We start from the raw sequence: 20,053 nt of genomic DNA on the forward strand, positions 1-20,053 counted from the left end.
AATGGGATGCAATTCCAAGTGCTGGGTATTATCCAGTGTGAATGTTCCTTGCGCAGCGAATGTGCAAGCTCCGTTTGAGGTATACCCTCCTTACAGCGATGTTTCCAGCCAGAACGAACCCTGATTTTCCAGTATCAGCCATTTGACACAGGGACTGTATCGACTTGCTCATGGACTTAGCAAAAGGAATAACTCAGCTTGTGGGCATTTTGTGAATGCAGGCTCTCCCCCTCTTTGTGCTTGCAGCCTAAACTTGAATTGAAACTAAGCATGAACAACTGATGCCAGCTCCAATCTACAGTACAGTGCAAGAGGACAAAGTATAAAGGAGAATTTTCTTTATTTTTAAATATTAGTAACACTGCACAAAACAAAAAGAAAGTGGTACTTAAGTGACAGAAAACTGGTACTCAGTCTTATTTCATATTAACCATAATTTAAATACCCTAACAGAGTTCATGTATGGTTATATGTTTGCGTAGGGTTACATTGGGAAATGTAAGCATTTGAAGCTAAACTATTCAGATACCAGAGACACCAGAATTTGTTATATCAATCCATGCTAGAATGCAGACTTGATTTTTCTGTTTAGCTTCTTCCTTACACCATTATGTGCATTCCTACATCTTTTAAACGTTAAGATGAGTGAGTTTCTCCAGGAACTGCGGACTTTCAATATTGCCAGGTTTAAGTATGTTACATCAACAATGTATTGGCAAGAGGAAGACAAAAGAAACAAAACAAAACCATAAGCTGATAACTCCTACCTGGAGGTTAAAAAGAGGAGGCAACATACTGACAAGAAACATGCAGGTAAATGCTTAAGGCAACAGAAGGGCTCTGTACAAACTAAAAGGTTAAGAGAAGCAATGTGTCATGCACATGAGACAAGTATGGGAAGCAAGGAAGTCATCTTGCCAGAAAATACATATTTCTTTTAAATTGAAGACATCTTTTCAAGCTAAAAAAAATTAGTCCTGCAATAAAACCAATGCAAAATGCTCTCATACATAAAGGTGTAAGTTCTTTGCAGAAACAACTTGATAAAATCTTATATGGATGCTGAAAAAAAACATTTGTTATCTAAAACCTACTCAGCAGAAACAAAGAGCAGTTTTAAAGTAGCACTTAGATCATTTGTCTCTAGGTTCTGAAAATAAACTTTTAAAATAAGGAATGATTTCACTAAATGATTCATCGGGAGTCAACTATGCTTAAGGAAATCAGTAGGAGTGCTTTCAGGAGACCATCGTTACACTAAGTTTCTTAAAATCAGAAGATATAACTTCATGATACAATTTAAAATGAAGGGACATTTTAATAGCAGGGATAAACCTTTGCTGCCCAGCTTGGGGAAAAAAATAACCGTAGAAGTCACTTATTAAACTTGCATAAATTACCCTACAAGAGCTCATGTCTCAGTCCCATTCCAAATGACACAAGTGAATAGGACTCTTCTTTCAACAGGCCTGATGTTGATGCTAGAGCAACCAACAAACAGGCATTTGCACAACCCTTTATACCCTACAAAACAAACAAACAAACACTAGACTAGAGTCATTTTAGTCCCAGGGAAGGAAGAGGTAAGAAATTCTGTAACACTTTCCAATCTTCAAACATAATGCACTTCTAACCAAGATCAGCCTTGTTCGAATTCCCTAACCTGACTGGCAAGAAAGCCACTCCGTGAAACTAAAAAGAATAACATAGTGCAATTTTAGTACAGTTTTAAACATGAGTCACTTCCTTGCTAACAGTGTGAACAATCAAAAAAATATACACAAAAGAGGTGTGCTCAAATGTAACATAAAGTTGTCATTATTATAAAGGTATTGGCATGGCAGAGAAGTCCATTTTAGTAACTCCCTTTGGTTGACTTCTTCTTCTTCTGTTCCTCTCTCTGCTTCTGCTTCCTCCTCTTGCTGCCTTCTTTGTATCCTGAGGAAACATGGCTTGTAAAACACTATTCACAGCATTCATGGACTTTTCCCTCTAGCAAAAGCACACATTCTCTGAATGGTTTAAGGAATCTTAAAGAAAAGGTCTGGCTTTCTAATGTTTGGGGTTTTGGTTTGTTTTTTTTTTTTTTAAATGATCAGTTCTACTATATCCCTTACATAGAATAGAAAGAAAATGTTATCAATCTTTGAAGTTTGAAAAGATCTAGAGAACTTTCAAAAGACTTCAAAGCCATTCAGGAAAAGCTTCAAAATTAGAGCACATGCAAAACTAGAATAACTTTCAAAACAGAAGCAATAAATAAGACTTATACAGCAGGAGCTATTTAAGTACTGGAGTTTCCTGCTCACAGTAGTCAGTTACCACGATATTTGCATTTCCATTTCAAGACGAGGGAGTGCTGAGAATCCTGAGTAAATAAGAAGGTGCTCAGTGTTTACCAATATGCATTTTATATGCAGGTCATTAGCCTGCTCATGCTTAACTGTGCACCACAGGTTATAATTCTACCGCAGCTCCTTTAGTGTATGGAAGTATTAAGTTCAAGCAACAATTATTTGCTACAGGTTCAGTAGGCACAAACTTCCAGCCATGTGATCATCATCCCAATGGTTTTTTCCCCACCCACAAAGGTGCGTGAAAACCAGTTCTGGCTCTGCATCTTGATCTTTCCCCCAAACTTGCAATAAAACGCAACTTGCCAGCAGACTTGCACGGACAGTGACCTGTGCAGAACCAACACCACACCTACCCAAGTGCACTTAAATCTAAACTCAAAGGTAGTACACATTTCCCTCAAATAATCATTCTTCTGTGATGCTTTGAGATAGCTGGAGGGATCTTTTAGCTCAGCAGTGCTCTGCCACTGGGAATCAGCACAGTCCAGTGAGCGGGGCCGAGCGGAGGAGCCCCTGCCAGCCGGCTCAGGGGCAGGGCTGGGAGTCAGAGGAATGGCCCAGGAAGAGCACAGCTCTGCCTGTCTGAAATCCCTTTCTTTCCCCCATTCTGTCTGCAGGCAGGCAGGTGTGACCCTGAGGAAGTCATGTCACCATCCCACCCGGTTCTCCATCAATTTAGCACCAAGAGCACAATTAAGATGGGAAAAGGAAGCGGTGGGAGGTCAGAGGAGCATGAAGCCACGCTGTGGCTAAAGTTTGCTCCTAATCAGAGCTCCTCCCAGGTGCAATTAGAGTTGTGCCCAAAGCAGAACTGCAGTTCTTTGGTTTAAGACTTGGGGAGAACTACGAAGTAGTCTTTGGGCTAAAATCACTCGAGTCATTATCAAAAGTTTGTGTGTTAGAGGAAATACACTCCCTTGCAGCAAAGGGAAACTGTTCCTAGGTTATCATTCTAGCTCCTACGCTGTACCAACAGCATGACTTCATCTTTTGCAATCACCTGAGTCAAGAAGCAGGATATTTATTTAGAAACTCTGCCATGAGTGATTAGCCTGCGCAAAGTTAGAGTGGAAACCAGTTTTCTTGTTTAAGGAAGAGCAAAACTGGCAGTGCTTTGCAGAATTGCAGATGACACTGTGTTTTCCCCACACCCTGCCACCCTCCTGAGCTACAGTCCTGTCATACAGGGGACCCTGCATGAACATCTCCTAAAACGTGAAGTTTACTTCAGCATCAGCCCCTTGGTCACCTATACATTGTCAAAATTAGAATCCCTTGGCATTTCACTGACTGCTGTAAGGGACGCATCCCAGAAGGGCTCAAGCATCTATTTGCTTTACCACAGAGGCCAATGGAGGCGGAACAGACGAGCTGACTCTTGAGAATCAGTCATCTGAAGGGTGTTATTCAAAGGATTCTTTCCTTTACTGGAGGGAAAACAGCATCATATCAGCTGATCAGAACTAGTTCATGTAATAGCTATGAAACAACACAGATATTTGGGAAAGGATCATTAAACCATAACAGGTTATCAGCTTCATAATTTTCTCATTTTTCACTCTCAAAACACTGTGAGTATTTCTAAAAGGCTTCCACATAATGGCACGATTCCTTTTGATACTGTTATTTTATATCATAATTATCATAACACTTTTTTTTTTTGCAAGTCCATTTTCTTCAGATGTTTGCATTTTTGAAAGCAATTCTAGCAACTTTCCCTTAAAAATACTGTGAGACAATGTAAATTATGACTTTAAATGAATGCCACATATTTCATCGTCTTATAAATGAAACAACTCGAATGTTAAAATAATGTGGTATGAAGATATTTAGGCATTTGACAACACGGTCTCCTACCAGCCTCCGGAATGATAACAGTGAAAAGTGGAAATCTTTCAAGCGTTATCACTGACACACAGAAACAGATTGGCAAAAGTAGGAGATAACGCACAAATGCAGCGTATTCCTCAAGAGAAAACTGCCAGGTCTTTTCTGTTTCGAGCCTGCTGTGATAAATAATTTCACTCTCGACCATTTCCTTTTCTACCCACGCCGAGGAAGAAAGGATGGGTCAAAGTTTGCCAGTCTGTTGGTGTCAGTGATGCCGTGCTGGGTGATAACGGCCAAAAACCCGATCCAAACAAGTGAAGCAGCTCCTAGTAAAAATAAAGATCGCACACTAAAGATGTAACCCTTCGGTGCTTATTTCACTCTCATACTTCAACCAGTACTAATTAAAAGCATATTTAGCTGCCTTGGTTACAAGACTAGCCCCAGAGTCACAAGAGAACAAAATCTGAATTACAAAGCAGCAGCCCCGTTACTATCTGATTGATTTGCAGTGAACCTGTGTCTTGGTGAGTCGCCAGCATCACGAAGTGGCCATAGAAACTTCCCATAGCTACTGCCTGGCTGAACTGGCTTCAGCCAAACAGTTCTGGCCTGGAAGAAGGGTTTTTCAAATCTCCACACTTATGAGCAATTGTTAGCCATCTAAACTCTAGAAATGCATTACAGGGTGGGGGGAGAACAGCTTGCTGAGACCTTCCCCAGGCTTTGACATTTGGAAAACAGATTCACTCAGGTGCAGACAGGTATCACTCTAACTTGGTATGTTCTTACAGTTTTCAGCTGCTAGGATCAGAGACAGATGAAGCAAGAATCCACACCATTTGGAATTACACCTGGTTTACAATCAGGATAATTTTTGTCTAAAACAAACAGCATCTACTGACCCGCTCTTTCCATTTCATCCCCCTTCTCTTCTACTTCCAGAACTATAAAGAGCACAGAAGCTATTCCAGCTTTCATAAAGCTGCTGAAGGCTGAAACCAACTTCCAACATAGCTTAGTAGCAAGGACTCGGCAAGGACCAAAACCAATTGCGAAGTGTCTCTGCTGTATTCCCAGATTGACTTTCCTTCTGGCTTTCTACTTTTCTGCCATCTGCACCTCCCAAAGTCACAGGTTTGTTCAGTCACTGACTATGAAACTCGTCACAATCTTGGGTGGCAACAGCAAGGGAGGTGTGCACATTGAGTGATTGATCCAAAAGGACAAGTGTCCTCGGGAAAACACCCCTACCCAACCCATTCATAGTATCCTACTTCTGCCTGCCCTGCCTGACATCTGCCTGCCCTACCAGGATGCAGAGAGCAGCCACGGGTCTGCTCCACCTTCCTCCTGCCAGCACAGGAGAGCGTAGGAGTCAGCAGAAGGAAACAAGCTGTTCAGTCACGACTGACGATTAACATGCATCATTGCTGCTTCTCGACCCACATCAGTCAGTGATAAAGGCCGTGACCTGATTTTTATAGAAGACTTACTGCAAAGTTGAAGACTTTGGAGGAGCCTCCGTCCACTTGCAGGCTCTGAAGCACTGAGGCTGGGAGGGATTGATGCTTTCTGCTCAAGTCCCAGAGAAAATGGTTTTCAGTAACTTTTTGCTAAGATTGACGCCCATTCTTTTGCCCTCCTTAAAACCATGGCTGCAACATGCACATGGAGCTTTAACGGGGCAGCAGGCTGCCTGCACGTTGGGTTCAGTAGTGCGCTTTCTAATTTTCTGCTCTTAGAAATATCTCTCTAGTCAAAACAATAAATTGCTATTTCAAAGGTAGCTAGCTTACTTCTGAGTGGCAGCCACCATCTGTTATTTAGACTGACCATGCTTGCATATGCCATTATAAAAATCCACCCCAGCTCACAGCTCACACGTATAATTTCATACATGTGACTCAATTTGCAATTACAGCTTTACACTACACTTTCACATTCCCTCCTTTCAGCCCGAGCCACTGCCCAACACACACCACAATCTGACCTACTAATTCTCTCACCGCATCCACAGCTCCTGCTCCTGCCACAGAGCATCGCGGAGAGAACCTGCCTTTACATAAAGTCCTGAGGTGACAAAACATCCCACCCCGTCTAGGTATGCCACTCCACTGTTTAATTATACGCACTGTTAAATCCAAGGGGCGAGTTCTCCAGTTTCACTGGCCAACCCAGTGACGTAATTCCAACTTTGATGTTTTAGGGGACTGAAAAGCTGTAGCAACTTACTGGGGCCTTCCTTCATGCTTGCTCACCATAGTATTTTCATTACCAATTCTGCCTAGAATTGCTACAAGAACATACCAAGCCAGATAAAGCCTGATTGCCTGCTATTAATTAAGGTAATACTATTACTGAATAGAGTCCAAGGTTTTACTCCCACATGGCAAGCCAAAGCTTGCAAGGCCATGCAGCCTTGGAAGCCCTTCCATGTGCAACCCAGCCACCTTCTACGGGAAGCCAAGGGGTAATGGGATGCTCTTGTACTAGCAGATAAAAAACACGCGTGAAGGCAGCTCTGGCTAATCCAGGGAGCGACCAGCCAGCCTCCAAATCCACCAGCCAACCTTCCCACCCTCTGCCCGCAGGAGAGTACAGCTGTTACCCCATCCCACTAGCACGCAGTTACATCCAGGGGATGTGGAGCAAAGGGAGAGGGAACTTCCTCCCATCTCTGCGTCTCCAGCATGCCTCCTGTATTAGATTTCCAGGGAAAACAGTGGCTTTGCTTTCCTTTCTCTTTCCATTACATGCCCAAATACAAGTATGTGAGAGAATTGTAAGGTAATTAGTTTGGATAACCAGGCACATTGATTTTACTAGTTAGTAATGTGTAATTCAGGAAACCGTATGTCGGTAAAGAGAATAGAGACTGCATCAAAGATGCAATAAAGTATAAATAGCTCAACTTTCCAGCAGAGGAATCCATGCCAGGAAAGGATCAAGATTAGTTAAGCTAGTTCTTCTAAAGTGGTCTCCTTTTCAGGGATGCCAGCGGGTGAAAATGGAGCAAAAATGAATTATTAATGTTGTAAGTTTGAGGTTAATGCAAGCTATTTCATTCAAAAGGAAGAGCAAACCTTGCAATATTATCTTGCAAATAATGATCTTTCATATCATGTACTTTTCAGTATTTTAACAATTAAACACTTCAACCATTCTTGCTAGATAAAGATCAAAACTCTCAAATCCAGAGCAGCAGTTTTTTAGGGGTAGTTACCACTACCCCCACCATTAGTGGCTGTAACCCCCAGGTCTCTGCTGGCATTAATACCACTTTGGTACCGCTTGGATATCACCAGTCAGCCATACATCATACAATCGAGCAATGCATTACTTGTAATATCTGAGTTCATACTAAAAAATTACTTGGGTGGAGCTGTTTGAGATACGCAGTGACTTCAGAGCACAGGTTTTATTCTAAAGGCTGTTACGAAACCAGGAACAGTATGAAACCCAGAGAAATTTCTACTAAAATGCAGAGTGTCAACGTTAGATAAAGAATCAAATTTAACTCTTTTTTTTTCATTATTAAAAACCCACTGTAATGACTGGAAATCCTGACTAAGGAGAGGACTCGTCTCACCTCTGGATATCACTTGCTAATCTGAACAAGTTGGCCAGCCTTTCTCCTTGGGCGCTGGAGAGAGGTGGCCAATTCCAGAGTGATCCCCACCACATAGTCAAGACAAAACCCATTCCCTTTTCCTTCATTTAGATTCACTAGGGACATGCACATTAAAACTCAAACATCCCCAACTCTTAGAGCTGGGAACAGAAACCCATTTCACTGCAGGTGAATCACTAACGACTGAGGAGTTGCTTGAGGTGCTCTAACTGGGACAACATCTAAAGCTGCCGCGCAGTCTCGCTGCCAAGGGCCGCACGTCAGCGGTGCCAAAACCACCTGATTCGAAGTGGAACAGTGCCCAGTTTGAGGCCATTGAATTTAACTATTTTCCACTGAAGCAAGTGGGCTTTGGACCAAGGCAGAAAAAGATGCTATTCCTTCCCAACGCTGGCCCGTGTAAGCACGGCAGCTGTTGCAGTGATCAAGGAGAAGCCAAGCGGGAGCCAAGTAAGTGGTCCATCTAATGACAGAGCTGCGCTGGTGAAGCCTGCTTGCTGGGCAAGGCACTCGGCAGAGGTGAACACCCATGAAGGAGAACGGTGTTATTGGCCAGGGCTCGTGCACAAACTTCCCAGGGAGGGATTGAGACACTCACGTAGGTTTTTATGACTGACTCGACCACTCCTTCAGCAGCCCTGTCCATCAGAGGAACAGTAGGCAAAATATTTAAAGCGACAGTAAAATCGAAGTCTTACTGCAATTAAGTTTTCACCCTGATTCTTTTATGGCAATTCACAATCTACTGGCAGAAAAGAGGATGTTGTGATTGCACAAATACTTCTGGAAATTCATTTTAATTGCAAACTTGTGCGCCTCGGAGCATAAATAGATTCACAGCAAAAAGTCCTAAGCAATCTTAAAAATTGCTCCAAAAATTGCGAGGTGCATGTCAAACTCGGGTGCTCTTTGGAAACCATTAGCAAGTATTGTTGTGATTGCAGAGTCTCCAAATGCAGAGCCAAGTTTTTGTTTTGCCAGCTACAGACACAGGAGAGAAAACCTGTAACCCTTGTGTGGGAGGTTTCAGGACATCAGCCCAGAGGTTACATTCAGGCTTCTGTAGAGAAATGTTAAACTTTTTTTTTTTTTTTTTTTTAAGAAAAAAAAAAAGAAAAATTCAACTTAGCCACCCCCAAAGAGGCAAAACTTCCAGCAACTGATCAGGAAGACATTTATATGACTGTGTCTATTTTTTCAAGCTGTCATCCCACATGATATCTTTAGGTCTTCCGTACAGAAGACAGCACTAGATTTAAAGGCTCATAAACGCAGCAGAAGTTGGTACAGTACTGGGAGTGGGTGTTGCACGTGGTTTGGGGTACAGTGCATGTTTCTCATGCGCTGTGTTTAGCCTGAGGAGCCTCGCAGACTCACGCTTCACAGCCCTTCACCTAATTCAGCACTACTGAGAAAGGCCCTTGGTTTGGGCATCCAAGTAGAAAGATGCTTCACGTTTCAGGAAAACCTGTCCTGGCAGTCCTGGCTGATCTTTGACCACAGGTTCAAATTAAACCAAGTAGTTATGAGGACTTTGTTGTCCAAGATAGCCTCTGGACTACATTGCCGAAACATTACAGACAGGAAATATATCAAAGGACTAATTACTTCCAAAAATAACCAGGGCAATCGCCACGCTTCCGCGTTCACCTGAACGGTCTCAGCCCTCTCTATTAGTATTTAGGTGCCTAAAATTGCAGCTTCCAGAAATAATATCAAGTTGCTGAACTTCTCCTTCGGCAAGGAAGCGAAGCACAATTTAAATAAATGAATGTGCAAAATATAATGATTAGTTAATCTCTAAAAGGCCTTCACTTTTAAGAACAAAGAGCATGGGCACTTCAGCAGCACGACAATATTTGCCCTGGATCCTCGAATATCCCGGGGCATTTGTGAATCTAGACTAAATTGAAGAGCAGAGCTAATGCAGGATGAAGGCACACAAGCTACCATTTATTATCTGCCGGGGAGCTAACATTAAGTCAACACACAGCAACAACCTCTTGCTTGGCTTTTTGGTTTTGGCTTTTGACTAGCTGATGGATCCTTTTCTGCACATTTCTCATCAACATGCTTGTGCACACCTGATAAATAAAAAGGGGTCTCCAAGCTGCTTGTAACCCGGCTTCTATCTTGTTCTTCCACCTCATCGCTATTATAATGAAAGGCATATTTGGGGGAACTGGCAGGCTTGTGAGGCTTCAGCAGGCGAGGGTTGGTCGGCTGGAAAGGCAGGGCGTGTTGTCCTCTCCGTCTGCACTCCTCGGCAAAGGCTTCTTCGTCTGTCTCACCTGTAAAAGCAAAGAGTGCAAGAAAAGTGAGCTGCACCCAGAATACTTAAATTTAGCCTGAAAAAACCCTCAAACTGGGCTGGAAATTGGGCATCACTAAACTATCGCCTTGGCGGTGGTTAGTTCACAGATACTCCTGTCTATCTGCAGATCGGGGAGTGTCTGGAGCAGAAAGCTCCATCAATGGCCTCTCACCCAGACTGGAACCACCCAAAAACATCAGCTGGATGTGACAACTCCGGGGCCACTGTTTCCCTTTTCGCAAAAGGGCAGGGTGAGTGAGCCAAGCACATGGCCCTGGACGATATTTCTGTCCTGTGCAGAACATGCCATCTCATCCCACCTCGCCTGGACTGTCTGCCTGGGAAGGGTTGGCCCTCCTCAAGGAAAAGCGATAGGGAAAGGAGGGATAAACACCCAAGCTGGCTACAAGGATGGTGGGAGAGAAACAAAGCCATGTGGGTTCAGAGGGACTGGATGTTGGACATCCGCAGCTGGGAGGATGGTAGAGAAGCGTGAAGGATCACATGAAGATGGGAAGTGGAGCTGAATATGTAAGAGGTAAGCACAGTCCAGGGAGCAAGGCAGGCACGCACAGCAAAGGCAAATGAACACAGTGGAAATAAAAACCCAATGTTTGCAAAAATTAATATGAAAGATGAGGTATTCCAGTCATACTCATGCTATTTTGCAGGTAACACTTTCCTTTGCTGCAGAAACTGTAACAGTACCAATGCTGCAAAGTAGAGAAATCAGCTACCGTCACACACAAAACCACCAGTAAAACCATACTTCAAAATGCAAACAGTAAGATAACAAATAAAAAAGCCAACCAAAGACGCTCAACAGGGAAAATAAAAAAAAAGTGAGAAGAAAGGTGTGTACCACATTTGTCTCTTAAAGGCTTTTTAAAGTTTCATTAATTCAATTACTTAAGTACTTTTAATAGAGCTGATGAAATACAGCGTCATTTTATTTGCATCAAAAGTGGTGTGTCACATTCTGGAAGTTTTTCCTAGGATGTGCCGAGCATCAGCTGCTTCGGGAGGGGTGTGTGCTCTCAGCTAATGCCTGTGCTCTTAGTTCATGGCTGGAAAATGCTTTGAAGATGGAAAAAGCACCACGTATGCAGTAAGGAACAGGAGCAGTAATACCCGGTTCATTGTGTGCACCAAACCACCGACACTTTCAAACAAAAGAGGTGGCGTTGTCTTTACCTTGTAATCCTACATGAGGAGATGCTTCCGAGGGCATGAGGGAAAGGAGGCAAGGTATGTTTAAAAAGTCATTTCACAGTGCAATGCGGCACCCGAGGCCTCGCAGGAGAAGAGGACTCCGAGAGGTGCCTCACCTCTCCCCGCCGTGCGGCTGAGCCCCTGCTGTGCATGGGTATTACGCAGGGGACCCGCTTTCCCAGGTTGTTAGACACCCATTCCCCACACACAACACTCAACGCTTTTTTACCCTGGAGTCTCCTGCCCTTCCGAAGGCACAAGCAAACAAGACAAACACACACGTGATGATAACACCAAAGACAGGTTGGTTTTTTTTCCCCAAGCTTCATCTAGGAGAGGCAGTGGGCAAGGAAAAGCTCAGAAAACACCAGATGCAGAATTGATGGTGTTTCCCATAAGATGTTACGGGATTTTACAAGCTGTACCAACAACACTGTACCAGTTTCACGATACCAGGGCTGTGATGATGAACCCTATGAAATGCCAGGAGTTAAAAAAAATAAAGCATAGGAAACCCGTGTACGCCAGTTGCACATACAAAAAACAGTAAAGAAAGTTCAATTCCTAACAAATTATAGTGCACCAGAAATAGGCGATCCCTCCCATGGAAATACAAACTGCATTTGCTTTCTTTTTGATGTGCAAAGTCCTGCATGTTTTAAATTCATATTGGTAAGCAGATGCAGGACTGAGAAATGTGCTGGGGCCATTCTCAAAGCCCTGTGTGTGTGTGCATCGAAGAGACACCCCAATCAGACACACTAACACTTAACACATATTAACCCAGATGCTCTACACACACCCCAATAAATTACTCCTAAGTACGCTAGAGATCAATCTCAACACCTTTAGTCCAATTCCGCTGGTGCGAAAGGCACAGTTGAACACTGGAAGAATTCAAAATAATCTTGCTCCTCCCTGGTGACGTACACGCAGCATGGTTACGTGCTGGTCCCCTTGCCCCAGATGCCTCCTCGATCTGCTGCTTGCAGCAGTGCTCCCGCAGAGCTCCCTTGCTCTGGGAGCTGAGCTCTGCCACCAGCCCCACGACACCAAGCACCAAATGGAGGTGCAGAAAGATCTTCCAGCAACCACTCGCAGCTTGAGTCCAACTTAAAATAAAATGTAAAAATGTAGAAGACATTCCATACTCCAAACTAATCAATTTAATCAACTGCAGTCTAGAGAAGAGGCAGGAGAACTTTTCCTGCTGTATCAAATCCCATGAGAGCTGTCCTCCAGAGGTTTTAGCCTTCAGCTCCTCAGGGTACGAGTACAGCTCTGACTCTGGAAAATGAAGGTACCTGCCTGTTACACACCTCCTGTGAGTTTTGGGACAAGTCCTCACAGCTATGCCACCTTTTGTTTATGAAGAGTCACAATGCGCCTCTCGAAGGCTTTGCCTGGGGTGTCCTCCGACTGCGGCTCTTCTGCCAACAGCCCAGAGCAAGGACTGTCCCCTCAGACCCACACACCCTTCTCCAGAGGGGTTCATAGTTCAACTTCCCCGTGAAAGATGATGCACCAACACAAAAATAAAACCCCACAGACAACTCTTGCAATGCATATTTATTTCTCTTTCCTTCAAAAATGATACAAAACTAACCCCCAAAGCTGGACCTTGCACTGCACCACCACATTGCCTGAATGTGTTGCATCAGCCCAAGGAACCCAGGAGAGACCCTGGCTGTGCTTGGTCCTGCCTGTACACTGCCTGCACCAGTCTGAGAAGCAGGACCAGGCTGCTCCTGCTTGGAGTTTATCTGTGCAACGCAGCTGAAGCACCTGGAAAGGGCATGTGGCTGAGGGTGGGAATCAGTATCCATGGAGAACAAGCAGTGACAGGGCTGTTTGCAAATTTGTTCAAACCCACTGTTTGCCCCCAAAGAGGTGGCAATCTCTGATGAAACCCAGAGCACAGCTCCTCAGTACTGGACCCGTGGAACCAGCATCCCTTTGGAAGTCTGTGTTAAACCCTTCCTCATGCACTCCCAGAGTCTGTCATCGCGGATTTGTAATGGGCGCTTTTGCTAAGCTGAGCTGACCTGTGTTATAATGGAAGAAAATTCCCTCTTAAGCTGCTGTTGACATTATTCTGCTGTTTGGGGTATGCTGTGAAAGCACCGGCACACCAGAGGGGCTGCGTCTGCATGCCCCAAAACAGAATACAGTGGCAACTGAAGACACATATCTTATTAACTTTGATTAGACTTCAAGGTTACCCAGTTTTCCTCCAGAAGAATAATTTGTGCTTCCTATATCTGGGCCGCCCATACCTGCCCCCATCTGTTCTTCGCCCCACAGTGGAGCCCAGGGTGGGTGCAGAGCTGCTCCCCACTGCTACACAGGCAGCACATTTTGCAGCCGAATCATAGAATGGTTTGGGTTGGAAAGGACCTTTAAAGGTCATCTCATCCAACCCCCCTGCAATGAGCAGGGACATCTTCAACTAGATCAGGTTGCTCAGAGTCCCATCCAGCCTGACCTTGACTGTTTCTAGGGATGGGTCATCTACCACCTCTCTGGGCAACCTGGCCAGTGTTTCACCACCCTCAGTGCAAAAAATTTCTTCCTTATTATCTAGTCTGAATCTACCCTCTTTTAGTTTAAAACCATTATCCCTTGTCCTATCGCAACAGGCCCTGCTAAAAAGTCTGTCTCCATCTTTCTTATAAGTCCCCTTTAAGTACTGAAAGGATTAAATCCATCTCGATCACCCGACAGAGTCATTCAGTTTTCCATCTCCCTCAAAGTAAAGACAAGGTTTGAGTTCAACAAATAGACCCCAAAAAATTCTCCAAACTTTTTTCCCTTTTACGAGTTCCAGGAGAGCAGGACGGCACCATGAATTAGTTAAATGCCATTAACATTATGCCGGCTGTGACTCAAACACTGAATCGACTACAGTGCTGTGCACGGTATGAGCCACCAGATCTTTCCTCTGATCATTTATCTTTAGCACACCTTGCAAAGGCAAACCTAAAGCGTAACTTACACCAACTATTTTCTCTTGTTCTAAATATTTAAAGATATTGGAAACATTCAAGCCAGACTCTGAATAAAGCTGGCTGTACCAGTTCCAAGAATGAGACTTGAAAAAATTTACCCTGGGAAAGGTCAGCCACACAGGGCATCACCACCAAGAAGCGCTTAAACATTGCTGGAGCTTTGTCAGCAGTGATGTTTGCCCGGGAAAAGGCTTTTAGGAAGACAGCTGGTATGGAGGAGGGGGTCCGTGGCCGAGTTCAGAGCTGAAACATCTACTTGAGAAGCAACTTTTAGGGTGTTCTGGCTTTAAACAGCCCTCGGTTTCCCCCATGGCTCCTTCTTGCTGTCTCCTGTGCCTCTGAGCCAGCAAACCCTTGTGAGAGCCCAGGCAGCCGCGCCGTGAACCCGAGCAGGGGACTGACCCGGGTTAAAAATAACGCTCTTTTTGCGAGCTTATTTTAACCCAGCTCAGCGCCTGGATCCAGCTCATCGTGCAGCTGCCCCAGCTGGGCAGGGGAGGGGGTAATTATCGGGGGCTGCTGGAGTCGGCACCCAGCTTACAGCGTTAAGCAAAAGGTCTTGTTCTACTACTGCAAATAATAATTAAAAACCTTGCAGTTATTTCACTTGCAAAACCAGTTTGGAGAAGTTACATTTCTACGGGTTAATTCTGAAAATGAGGGATTCAGCATTTCTACTAACATTTAAAAACAATAATTAAAGTTTGATGTTGGGGTGCAGCAGGTCCTCCCAAATGAAAAACAGCTGCTGAGGAACAAGAATCAAACAAAAGTTGTAGCATCCTAAAAAGTTGCATTAGGACCAAAACCTGCCTTTTGCTCTACACAAGAAGGGCTGAAAAATAGTTTCGCGTAGCGAAGTGTTGCTGTGTGAAAGGGAAAAATATGGATCCTTTAACCTGTAATTAACCAGTAGAGGGCAATATTGCCTGTCGTGAGGTGCAATGTTATCAGAAGTCACTGCAAACTCTTATTTGTTTGGTAATACATCGATTTTATATGTCTAAGGCAAACCGTGAGTACAATTCTTGGACTAGGTGGGTGCTTTGGAGGAGGCACCAGCTACACCAAAGGGGTCCATGTGTGCCCCTGGAAACTGGAGATAATACACAGGAATGAAAACACTACAGCAGAGGATATTCCAGGTGAGGTGGGGAGCGTAAATCATGGAGCACTTCACAAAAGATCAGCCCCACATGAGTTAGCATTATTATTTTGTGTTACGTTTAAGGAGCATGCATGTGCCTCCTGGAGTTGAACTGAAATCCTACCAGGAATCAGCAGTAATTAAGGGCAAGATCATAATTAACAGAAACATGCTGAACAAACAGGGGTAAACATCCTGAGGATATCGAACCACTCATTTACATTTACCGTGTCACTTCTCGCGAAAGAGGAAGCCGAGCCTTCATGGTTCCCGCACGGCTGCCCTACCGCTTGCAGGCTATTAACTTACACACCTAACCAAAAAAAAAAAAACCTATATATATATATAAAACCAGGATTTCCCCCTGTATTAAGAAATAAAAAGTAGGTGCACCAGTTTGCTCCAGCCCAGAGGAAGACGTCCCTGAGGCTGCAAACAACATGCAGCCCTTCCTGTAACCAGCATCAGGAGAAGATGCAACTGGTGAGGGACGCCTGGCTTCATCTAATGACACAAGACAGCTCCGAGCTAAAGCTCCAACAAGCTGGTTATGCAAGGATGGCTTGCCAGAAACTTGCTCCATTCAAATCTTTCTTGAATGATGGCCAGCAAAGTGTCTTTCTAATACTTTAAGACTTTAAAGTTAAGAGGTGGTGTATTTTCCAAAGCTCGGAGCAGGCCACCATATTGCTACTTCTAGAGAGGACTCAACTGGAACCCTGATCTTAGTCTGAGCTGATGCTGATTGACAACAAAACAAGAGTGCAAAATAAAACAGCTTTGCTTGACTTTTTTTTCCCCCAGCTGTTACAAGGATTTGGAATTTACCATGCGCCTACGGAGGGCACTGGAGTTTCTGATGACTCAACTGCATCCGCTGCTGCTGGGGAGAGCTGAGCTGCGACTGAAGGAGCAACCCAAAGAGAAAGAAAACAAAAAAAAATCCCCATTTAAATACATTTATCTGAAGTTGATAGCACTAAGATCTTTCTAATCTGTTGATGAGGTTTTTGTACTGATAAACTTTTCCACCATTACAGCAGTTCCAGTATTAATATTTACCTTAGCAGAAGATACCAACGTTCTTTGAAGACTCAAGCCCGACATTTGCTGGGAAATCTCATGCTTTAGAGGAGCCCGTTCAAGCCAAGAACTTATTTAATGGAAATGACCTGTCTACAGGCCTGGGTTGCCCTGGAGATTAACTGGTTCTTTTGTTTCTTCTCTTAAAAGGTCCATATCTAATATATCGATTATAGCGCAGAGAAAATATCAGGAGACCAAGTGACTCTACTAAAAAAGAGAAGTGGTCTAATTTGGGGCAACAAACCCAAAATTTGTTTTCAGCAAATCATCACAGTTTCTTTTAATTTCCATTGCGTGTGAGGGGTGCTCATACAGTACCAAACCCAGGGTATTTTACAAAACCCCATGTGCACACACACACACCCTCTGCTCCCAAAATTGTAGGCAACACGCTCAGCCAAGAAAATACTCCCTCACCATTACTGGAGGCTATGTTGAGCAAGTTCTTCCGATTAATTGTTCTTAAACTTGTTTCTAAATGCCAGGAAACACTAGTACTTCAACACGTAACAGCAGGAGCTGTAAAACCCCCTTTCAGGCTGTGCTCTCGCAGGTTTGTCAGACTCGGCAGAAACTAAGATTTGCATCAAGCCCTCTTTGGAAAATGTCACTGTCTGAGTTTGACAGTGACAGCCTTTAAAAATCTCTCTCTTGCTATTTGATGTGATGCTTATGAGAAAAAGCAGCCATTTTAAAATCTACTGATAAAAATATGCAAGCAGTCTTGAAAGTCGAAAGAGCCTGAAATCACTCAGAAACTATCCGGGGAATGCCGGAGGAGCTGCCCCATCTGCACCACCGCTGCTCGGGGCAGAGCTTTGGCAAACCGTAAAGAGAGGTTTTTTCAACACTGAATTTTATCAGCTAAAGCACAGGAAAAAGGCTGATGTTTTGAGTCATCTCGCACAAATCAGTAGCATTCACCAATTATTGGCACTCATTTTTTCTTCCGGAGCAATTGCAGGTTCCTCAGTGCTACCGAGAGCACGAGGAGATGCAGGGTTTCCTCTGGTGCAGTGAACTGATGTCCGAGACATCCCTCCTGCAAAATGCTGAGATGTTTAGCCGAAGTGGTGCCCGGGGTGCTCAGTTGGTTAGAAATTAAAGATGTCCTCTGCAAAAACCTGCTGCCGTGTCCCTCCTCATCCTCTCCCCCTGCACAGCTCTGCCCTCACCAAGGGCACCACGCTCAGATGTGCGTTATTGTCTCCCTGCTCCAACTTAAAACGTCACATTAAGTCTATAACTGGGGGGATTTGGTCCAAGCTTTCCCAGGGCAGGACCAGCACTGCTATTGCCTCTGCCGTGGGAGCCGGGCTTTTCCTGTGAGGGCGGAAAAGAAGTCTGCGAGTGGCAGGAGACAGCAGGGGAGGCGGTGGTGAAGTCCTGGGAAGTGATGGAAAAAAGTAAGGGGGTGGGAAAAAGGACAGAGACTGATGGAGTGACGCCCACAGTGCTATTTCTGTCCCGGAGAGACATGGCTGCAGCACGTCCAGGATCCGGGAAAGGGCAGGGCTCAATACTTTTTGCTCAACACACATAGCAATCCTCTGCCCTTCTGGCTTTAAAAGCTGGCAATGGACTTGCTCCTTTTATTTTTGCCCTCATATCCAGCTGCTCCAGTGCCAGCTCCTGTTGTTCTTACCCATCCCGTCCCCCTGCAGCGCAGGGCAGGGGCAGGGAAAGCCCCACGCCGGGTTGGCTCACCCTCCCCGCCCCACGGCAGCTCCTTTAGAAAGCTCAGCCTTTTGACTTTCTTCTTTTTTTTTTTTTTTAGCCATCTGGATGTTACCTACCACCCCCGTATACGCCCCAGAACCCCATTATATCCTGTATTCAGCCCGGCGTGTACCAACACGAATCCTGCATTCCCAGCACATCAAGCTACTCAAGAGGATGACATTTCACCCCAAAGATACCCCACATCTGCAACACATTGGGAAAGTTAAATGAGTGTACACCATATGCTAACACTGCAGCAGGTACAAACAGGTCCTTTGAAAGGAGATGTCATCGTGCTGTTCCCCTGTGTGGCTAATGGGGATCGATGGCTAAAGCCACTCCTGTTTGACCATACCGGGTGGCACCGAGCTCTGCAGCCTGACATATAGACAGGGGAATTGCTGACAAAGTCTGCATTTACCTCCTCACTGCCAAAACTTACTCATCGGAAGACCTTTTAAAGCCCAACGAATGGTCCTACACTAAATTTGAGGCCAGAGAGAAGTACAGGCTGAGCACAACCAGACTTTTGCCATTATTTTGCTTCTGTCAAAGCTCGCCAGGGCATCCATATAGATTATGCCAACTGCTCTCATCTTAAAAGATTTGGGATGTGGGAAATGCAAATGGCAGGAGGTAGCACGAATCCCCACGTTTCCAGCAAGCAGAGATGACCCCATTTGCATGCTGCTGCTCAAAGTGAATTTTATTAATTTTAAAAGCCTTTATCACACAGGGGTCTTTTATTCATTCCTGCATGAATTTTGAAAGGAAACAAAGAAGGAGGAATGAGCTTCGCAGCTTGACATATATAAATAGCAAGATTTCAAGCTCAGTTTGAACAAATGGACCTGCTTTTTAAACAGCAATTGAGATTACTTAAAAGATGATGCTTTCTACAACTTTTCAGGGTCACGTCAGATCTCTACCATGGTTTCCCTCAAGTTCTGCTGTTTGCCACTACGTTGCAGTGCTGCTGCCAGACCCCCCTTAAAAAGTTGCACCAAGGGCTCCTACTCTTGGGGGTTCTCTCCCCCAACACACTCCCTACGCAACATGAAGGTGAGATGGGGGATTACAGATGACTGTAACTGTCTCCCTCTCTTACACGGCCCCTCTTCCTCCAGAATTGGTATCCTTAACAGAAAAATACTTGATTGGGCTCAACATTCAGAGGTTTTTTTCATCTCACCTATATTTCAACCTCAGGCCAAAATCCCCGCAGGTTTCATCTTTACCATGAGGAAGCCTCACAGCTCACGTTTCACTTTGAAATTGGATTTTGAAGAGCAAAACAAAATCCTATTGAGAAAAAAAAAAAAGAACTGGCCCTTACAATGCAACTTAATACTCACTACTAGAGGAAAACAAACAAACAAACAAAAAAATCCACGGCGTAACTACAGGCAGCCTGGCCAGGCCCTCCGTCATCTACCCAGACACGAGGTGCCTTCCACTGGCGCCTCCTCTCTCCTTGTGCCCAGCAGAGCCCCACGGACCTTCCCACCTCTCCTGCTCCAGCACCTCCCGGTGCCAGGCGAAATGGCCCCATCACTGCCCCGAAAGACAAAACTTGCTTCTGGCCTTCAGCCCTCCTAGCAGTTACCACCACCACGTCCATCAAAATTGGCCTCTAATTAGAAAACTCTTCAGAGAGCGAGCAGAGGAAAAGTGCTCTTCTACTTTCACAACAAACAGATCTTTGTAACTCTTAAGAGCCAAGAAGTTATAGTATCAAGACAT

At 44.5% G+C, this 20,053-nt stretch overlaps 1 protein-coding gene across 3 annotated transcripts in view; it reads right to left on the minus strand.

Moving 5' to 3' along the window:
* Window positions 1-324: 324 nt before the first annotated feature.
* DNAJB6 (DnaJ heat shock protein family (Hsp40) member B6) overlaps window positions 325-20,053 on the minus strand; it is a 61,258-nt gene continuing 41,529 nt past the window's right edge. The window contains exons 9-10 of one of the 3 annotated variants that reach the window (XM_074156852.1): window positions 9,906-10,112; window positions 325-1,938 (exon numbers count right to left, since the gene is read on the minus strand). In XM_074156852.1, the coding sequence (XP_074012953.1) occupies window positions 1,856-1,938; window positions 9,906-10,112 (290 nt within the window). In that variant the 3' untranslated portion in view covers window positions 325-1,855. Of the gene's footprint in view, window positions 1,939-7,595; window positions 10,113-20,053 lie in introns of those variants that run through there. The other 2 variants (XM_074156851.1, XM_074156855.1) reach the window with 2 other exon arrangements.

This window comes from Numenius arquata, chromosome 12, assembly GCF_964106895.1.
Source record: "Numenius arquata chromosome 12, bNumArq3.hap1.1, whole genome shotgun sequence".
In the NCBI taxonomy this organism is placed as follows: Eukaryota; Metazoa; Chordata; class Aves; order Charadriiformes; family Scolopacidae; genus Numenius; species Numenius arquata.